Source organism: Colobus angolensis, unplaced genomic scaffold (assembly GCF_000951035.1).
Source record: "Colobus angolensis palliatus isolate OR3802 unplaced genomic scaffold, Cang.pa_1.0 Scaffold75, whole genome shotgun sequence".
NCBI classification, from domain to species: domain Eukaryota; kingdom Metazoa; phylum Chordata; class Mammalia; order Primates; family Cercopithecidae; genus Colobus; species Colobus angolensis.
The window spans coordinates 12,377,743-12,386,151 of record NW_012121265.1 but is presented as its reverse complement, the minus strand read 5'-3'; the positions used below and the strand labels follow the sequence as shown (position 1 = coordinate 12,386,151).

Sequence of the window (8,409 nt, the reverse complement as noted above, 5' to 3'; positions counted from 1 at the left end):
ATGCCTTTGCCAATCAGGCTGCACCCCAGTGGGGGACTCAGTGACCTTGGGTTGGCATTGCCATCATGGAAGGCAATTTCTAGGGCCCATCTGTAAGCCCTGATTCACAGCTAAGAGATGCTTCCAGCTCTACTCACACATTTATGGGAGCTGTAGTCTCCTATGGACATGAGCTCCAAAAGAGCAGAGGATGCTTTTTACTTAACAAAGAGGTGAGTCGATGTGTTGGTTAAATATTTTAACTATCAACCCTAGGTATGGGAGAGGAGGACATTTTCCAAGAACAAAAAATATTGAGAAATGTGTGATTAGGCAACATTTAATATTCCTTTACTTCATAACTTTTCACAAACTATATTATTCTAACATACATTGAACCTCTTAAGAGCATATTTCATACAACATTTTCCAAACATATGTGATGATAGGATCCAGTCTTGAGGGATATCTAATGAGATTAGTGTTCTGAGAAACACACTTTGGGAAGCGTAAGATCAAAGACAAAGAAAGGAAAAGAAAGGTATGGATCTTAATTTCATAAGAAAGAGGAACTATACAAGTATCTCAAATGAAAATTGCAAACAGAAATGCCAGCCTGTACTAACCATAAAGTGACTACTGTTGTAATAGGAAAACAAAAAACAAAAAAAAGATCTTAGAATGTGTATCTTAAACACTCATAATTAAGATGCGACATATGCAGCCTTGAATTCTTAACTTGTACCATTTTTAAAAAATCATTTCAAAGCAAGCATTTTTATTTTCAGGCTTTGTTTACAGGTTGACTTATCTATAAATGAAAAAGAGAGCTTCTGTCAACACCTATACTGTGCCAGAAGAGGCTAAAAGCTTAACAAAATAAGCATTCCATGAAAATAAATATGCAAGTGAATAAATTAAGGCTTACTTTCTTCTGCTTTTGATCTTTAATCTTTACAGTACTGTTTTTACAAATATATCTTAGTGGCTTTTAGAACATTTGAAAGTATGTCTCTATTTAATTATTTACTGTGTACATAGAGCTGTAGTAAGTTGCTCTGTGGCATTCAGAAACCACCATCTGAGGCATCTCACCAACCTTCCAAGAGGTTATGATCTTTTTGAGGTGGCAAAATCTCCTATCACGCTTGAAAAAAAATGATCAGCATAGGATACAGCTAGTTTTGATAGGAGTTGCAGAAATGCAATGTGTGACTGGATTTCCTTCACTATAATCTTATGCCATCAAAAATAAACACAGAATCATTGTAATCTAAATTAACCCATAAGCACAATGATTGGCACATAAGTAAACTATAAAAGATAGCTTTTGTTACTCATTTTCTAACATTTTTTCTTGATTGTTTTTGGTGTTCTTTGCTCAATACTTACTAAAAACCTATAACATGAACCCTCAAGGAAAACCCCAATCACTAAAAATAATTTTGACTTAGGTTACTTAGAAGAAAGGATATTCATAAAGCAATTACAACGTTTTAAAAATGTAGCATAATTTAGTCTATCATGTCTTGAAGGATATGTGCTAGTAGTTTTACTTGGTGCTTGGATCAGAGAGTTAATGGTAAGAACTGGAATATAAGAATTAAAGATTCCACACTCCGCTTCTATAATAATTATGTCAGAATTCCATTGGTGAATAGACTATTATGCTTAAAAATCCTAACAGAAGTGGGGCGTGATGGCTTATGTCTGTAATCCCAGCACTTTGGGAGGCCGAGGTGGGAGGATCACCTGAGGTCAGGAGTTCGAGACAAACCTGACCAACAAGGAGAAGTCCCATCTCTACTAAAAATACAAAGTCAGTTGGACGTGGTGGCTCTCGCCTGTAATCCCGGTTACTCAGGGGGCTGAGGCAGAATTGCTTGAACCCAGAAGGTGGAGGTTGCGGTGAGCTGAGATCGTGCCATTGCACACTAGCCTGGGCAACAAGAGCGACACTCTGTCTTAAAAAAAAAAAAAATTTCTAACAGATAACATCATAAAAATGAATACTCTTTGGGTACATACAATGTTATCTGAGCTCTTCACATGCAGAATCCCATGAGATGGACACTGATATTAATATCACATGTTACAAATGACGAAGACTAAGAAGTGTAACCAGCCTGCTTAAGACTAAAGAACTTGGGAGGTGCGCCAGGCGCGGTGGCTCATGCCTGTAATCCCAGCACTTTGGGAGGCCGAGGCGGGCGAATCACGAGGTCAGGAAATCGAGACCATCCTGGCCAACACGGTGAAACCCCGTCTCTACTAAGAACACAAAAAATTAGCTGGGCGTGGTGGCAGGCACCTGTAGTCCCAGCTACTCGGGAGGCTGAGGCAGCAGAATGGCGTGAACCCTGGAGGCGGAGCTGGCAGTGAGCCGAGACTGCATCACCGCACTCCAGCCTAGGTGACAGAGAGGAACTCTGTCTAAAAAAAAAAAAAAAAAAAAACTTGGGAGGTGCTGAGTGCCCACTGGCTGGCGTCCTTAACTCCATACTGCTGTGCCTCTATCAAAAGCCACCAGGAGAAATTTGCAGTTAAGGAGATGTATTCAGAAAATCTAGTTGAGCATTTTTTAGTAAAAGAAACACTAACTAAAACTCTTTGAGGTTGTATATGATGTAGACCAAAGTCTGGCTTTTATTTATATCCACTAAAGGGCAGGCCTGCCAGGGAAAATTGTTTTTTTTTTTTTTTTAAACAAGTATATGCAGAAACTCTCACAAGGATCTATGAGGAAAAGAAGGTATATCCTTAATCTGATCCAGCCTGACTCCTGTGAAAGCTGAAACCATGCGCAAAGTGACTGGGGCCAACCAGTTAATGACTTGATGATGCCTCATTAACAGTAGCAAGATGTCTCAGTGTAATAGAAAAAGCAAGTTCTTAAAGCAAAACACAACTGGAATCAGTCACTCACTGTTACACCCATTGCAGTGCCTACACGACTTAGCTGGACTCCTAGCCCACTTGTGTTGCTCAGTGCAATGCCAGTATGTCAGAACTAGATTCCTATTCAGCTTTAATTTTTCTTATTTTTAGCAAACAGGATGTCTGTGGTCAGAAGTTTCTTCTTCGAAATAAACCAGCTGAAGTTAGCAAAATCCACAACTGCAACTTACTCAACCTCTGAAGAACTTCTAGCTTCATTATAATCCAATTTCCATGCTGAATGACACTCCCACCAGTACCATGACAGTTGACAGTCACCATGACAATGACTGGAGGAGACCAAGAAAAAACAGAAAAGATGCAGCTCCTTGATTCCAGGAAAGTCTCAGTCCCTTCAAAAGAAAAGTATAAATATTCCTCCCCTTGCTCTTCAACCCAACCCCCTATGTTAAAGACACCCTGTATTTGTAACTGCCTGGTTCTCAGCAGCTGAGAAATTAATTTGTGAGCTATGTTCCCACTTCTCCAATTCCATGATGATTGAATAAAGACAGTGCTGCTTGACACTCCCTTTCAGTTTTGTGTATTGGCTTTGCAACACCGAACAGGAAAAAGCCCCCTTTGGGGTAACTGAGACCTCCAATAACATCACTATCTAGTAGGCAGTCAATGCCCTCGTTTCTAAGACAAATAAATTTCTCAGTACTCCACAGAATTTCACGTATAATTTGCATTCTAATTGTCACCTAATAGGATTGCAATATAATTGTGAGCTGCCTGATACCCAATCCCTCTCTTTTCTCTGCCTCCTCTCCACTCGACTCCCATTCTAGCCTTGTCCCTTCACTTGGAAAGCTCTTTTCCCAGGTACCTAATAGATAACGGTCTTACTGCTTTCTGAACAATGCTCATGTTATATGAAGTAACAGCCTCCCTCACCCACCCCTCAGCACACTCTGCCCTTCCTAGGTGCTTTTATTTTCTGTTCACAGTATTTATCCCCATATGATAGATTTTTACTTATTTTTACCATGTCTTTCTCCACGGGAACAGGGCTGATGTCTGTTTTGTTCACAGATGTCTTCCTAGCACTCAGAACAGCACCCTGGGCACAGTAGGCACTATTTGTTTTTGACTACTTGCTAGCTTGATGGATGCTTGCTTTTCTTGTGTTACCTAGTGGACTTCCATGAAATAAAAATTGAGAAGCTCATATGGTTTGGCAAGGACTTTTGGCCACAGTAGCCCCTGCTGTTAGAAGATACAATCAGCTGTGCGGAAAGAAGGGAGACTAGGGTGGTGACTAGGTTCTATGCCCTCTACTTTTTAAAAATTAATAACCTTGATTTTTAGAGCAGTTTCAGGTCCATAGCAAAACAGAGTGGAAAAGAAGTAGTTCTCATATAGCCCACCCCCACACATGCATAGCTTCCCCCATTAGCAGTATCCTCCTTCAGAGTGTTACATTTGTTACAATCAAAGAACCTACAACAAAGCATAATTATCACTCAAAGTCCACAGTTTACATGAGGGTATACTCTTGGTGTTATATATCCATGGGTTCTGACAAATGCATAATGATATGTATCCACCACTTGATACCACAGAGAATAGTTTTACTATGTCAAAAATGCTTGGTCCTCTTCCTATCCCCCTATCCCATAATAACCACTGATCTATTTACCCTCTCCATCGTTTTGCCCTTTCTAGAATGTCATATATAGGCATACCTTGCTTTATTGCACTTCACTTTATTTCACTTTGCAAATATTACATTTTTTACAATTTGGAATTTTGTGGCATCCTGCAGGGAGCAAGTCTGTTGGTGCCATTTTTCCAACAGCGTGTGCTCACTATCTGTGCCACGTTTTGGTAGTTCTTGCAATATTTCAGACTTTTCCATTATTACGATATCTGTTGTGGTGATCTGTGATCAGTGATCTTTGATGTTTCTATTATAATCATTCTGGGGTGCTCTGAACCGTGCCCATGTAAGATGGCAAACTTAATAAATATGATGTATGTCTTGACTGCTCCATCCACCAGCCATTCCCTACCCCCTTTTCCCTCGTCTTCTTTCCTCCCACCCCTCAGGCCTCCCTGTTGCCTGACATAAATAATATTGAAATTAGGCCAATGAATAACTCTACAGTGTCTTCTAAGTGTTCAAGTGAAAGGGGGAGCTGCGTATCTCTCACATTAAATAAAAAGCTAGAAATGATTAAACTTGGTGAGGAAGGCATGTCAAAAGGCAAGACGGCAAAAGCTGGGCCTCTTGTGCCAAACAGTTAGTCAAGCTGTGACTGCAAAGGAAAAGAGGTTGAAGAAAATTAAAGGTGTTACTCCACTGAATACAAGAATAAGAAAGTCAAACAGGTTTATTGCTGATACAGAGAAAGTTTTAGTGGTCTGGCTAGAAGATCAAACCAGCTACAATATTTCCTTAAGCCAAAACATAATCCAGAGCAAGGCCATAATTTTCCTCAACTCTAAGAAGGCCAAGAGCTGAAGAAGCTGTGGAAGAAAAGTTTCAAGCTAGCAGAATTAGGTTCATGAGGTTTAAGGAAAAAAGTCTTCTCTATAACGTGTAAGTGCAAAGTGAAGCAGCAAGTGCTGATACGGACACTGTATAGAGAAAATCTAGCTAAGATCATTGATGAAGGTGGCTACAGTAAACCACAGATGCTCAATGTAGAAGAAACAACATTCAATCAAAAGATGATTCCATATAGAATTTCAAAGCCAGAGAAAAATAATCAATGCTGGCTTCAGAGCTTTGGGGGACAAGCTGACTTTCTTGTTGGGGGCTAATGCAATTGGTGACTTTCAGTCGAAGTCAATGGTCTTTTATCTTTCTGAAAATCCTGGAGTCCATAAGAATTATCCTAAGTCTATTCTCCTTGTGCTCTATACATGCAACAATGAAGTCTGAATGACAGCACATCTGTTTACAGCATGGCTTACCGGATATTTTAAGCCCATTATTGAGACCGATTGCTCAGATAAAAAGATTCCTTTCAAAATATTACTGCTCACTGATAATGTACCTAGTCATCCATGAACTCTGATGGAGGTGTACAAGGAAACGGATGTTGCTTTCATGCCTGCTAACACAACATCTATTCTGTAGTCCATGGATCAAGGAGCAATTTTAAGTTTTAAGGATTATTATTTAAGAAATACACTTTGTAAGGCCACAACTTCCATAGATAGTGATTCATCTGACAGATCTGGGGGCAAAATCATTGAAAATCTTTTGGAAGGGATTCACCGTTCTAGAAGCCATTAAGAACATTCATGATTTACGGAAGGAGATGAAAATACCAACATTCACAGGAATTTGGAAGAAGTTAATTCCAATACTTGTGGATGACTTTGAGGGGTTTGAGACTTAAGTGGAGAAAGTAACTGGACATGTGGTGACCATAACAAAAGAATTAGAAGTGGAGCTTGAAGATGTGAGTGAATTGCTGTAATCTCACGATCAAACTTGAACCAATGAGGAGTTGCTTCTGATGGATAAGCAAAGAATGTGGTTTCCTGAGATGGAATCTATTCCTGGTGAATGTGGTGCAAACATTGTTGAAAGGATAATGAAGAGTTTAGAATATTAAATACATTTAGTTGATAAAGTCATAGCAGGATGTGAGAGAATGAACTCCAATTTTCAAAGAAGTCCTACCATGTGTACAATGATATCAAAACAGTATTGCATGCCACAGAGAAATTTTTCATGAAAGGAAGAGTCAATTCATGTAGGACTCTGTATTGTTATCTTATTTTAAGAAATTGCCAGAGCCACCTTAATCTTTGGGAAACATCACTGTGATTAGTCAGCAGCCATCAACATCAAGGCAAGACCCTCCACCAGCAAAAAGATTATAATTCACTGAAGGCTCAGATAATTATTCACATTTTTTTAGTGATATATATATATACATATAATTTTTTTTGGACGGAGTCTTGCTCTGTCGCCAGGCTGGAGTGCAGTGGCATGATCTCGGCTCACTGCAACCTTCACCTTCCAGGTTCAAGCGATTCCCCTACCTCAGCCTCCAAAGTAGCTGGGACTACAGGTGCACGCCACCATGCCCCGCTATTTTTTTGCATTTTAATAGAGGCAGGGTTTCACCACATTGGCCAAGATGGTCTAGATCTTCTGACCTCATGATCCGCCTGCCTTGGCCTCCAAAAGTGCTGGGATTACAGGCATGAGCCACCACGCCCGGCCATAAAATATTTTTGATTAAGATATGTACATTGGTGGTCAGGCGCAGTGGCTCACGCCTGTAATCCCAGCACTTTGGGAGGCTGAGGAGGGCAGATCACTTGAGGTCAGGAGTTTGAGACCAGCCTGGCCAACATGGTAAAACCCCATATGTACACACACATACACACACATTGTTTTTCTAGACATAATGCTATTACACACTTAATAGACTGAAGTATAGTATAAACATAACTTTTATATACACTGAGAAACCAAAACTTCATTCACTTGCTTTATTGTGATATCCGGTTTATTGTAGTTGTCTGGAATCAAATCCACAGTATCTGAGGTATACCTGTAGTTGAAATGATAGAGCATGTAGCCTGTTAAGATTGGCTTCTTTCATTTAGTGATATACATCTTAGCTTCCTCCATGCCTTTTCATGGCTTGATAGCTTTTTTTCTAAGTGCTGAATAATGTCCCATTGTCTGGGTGCACCACAGTTTTCAGTCACCTACTGATCTCAGTAAATCTCAGTTGCTTCCAAGTTTCGACAATTATAAATAAAACTTCTATAAACATCCATGTACAGAATTTTGTGTAAACATGTTTTCAACTCCTTCGGGTAAATAACAAGGCATGTGATTGCTGGATTGTATATTGAGTGTATTTGTTTTGTAAGAAACTGCCAAACTGTCTCCCAAAGTGACTAACATTTTGCATTCTGACCAGCAATGAATCAGAGTTCCTGTTGCTTCAAATCCTTCTTGGCATTTGGTGTTCTCAGTGTTTTAGATTTTGCCCATTTTAATAGGTGTATAGCAGCGTATCATTTTTTTAAATTTGTAATTCCCTAAAGACATATGAGGTTTAACATATTTTATATGCTTACCGGACATCTGTATATGTTATTTTATTAATTTATTTTTGTTTTTTGAGACAGTCTCACCTTGTCACCCAGGTTGGAATGCAATGGCGTGACCTTGGCTCACTGCAACCGCCACTTCCCAGGTTCAAGTGATTCTCCTGCCTCAGGCTCCCGAGTAGCTGGGAGTATCCTTGTGCACCACCAGGCCCAGCTAATTTTTGTATTTTTAGTAAAGACAGGGTTTCGCCATGTTGGCCAGGCTGGTCTCGAACTTCTGACTTCAGGCGATCTGCCCACCTCGGCCTCCCAAAGTGCTGGAATTATAGGTGTGAGCCATCGTATCTGGCCTATTCTTTCATGAGATGTCTGTTCAGGCTCTTTGTCATTTTTTTTAAATGGCTTTAAATATAGATTTCTTAATGTTAAGTTTTCTTTGTTTTGTTTTTTTTTTTT

General features: G+C 39.7%; 1 protein-coding gene across 3 annotated transcripts in view; it reads right to left on the bottom strand.

The window, feature by feature from the left end:
- Positions 1–8,409, bottom strand: part of SORCS1 (sortilin-related VPS10 domain containing receptor 1) — a 591,520-nt gene that overhangs the window by 266,792 nt on the left and 316,319 nt on the right. For all 3 annotated transcript variants that reach the window (XM_011927917.1, XM_011927918.1, XM_011927919.1), the window contains exon 3: positions 1,010–1,037. In XM_011927917.1, the coding sequence (XP_011783307.1) occupies positions 1,010–1,037 (28 nt within the window). The remainder of the gene's footprint in view (positions 1–1,009; positions 1,038–8,409) is intronic.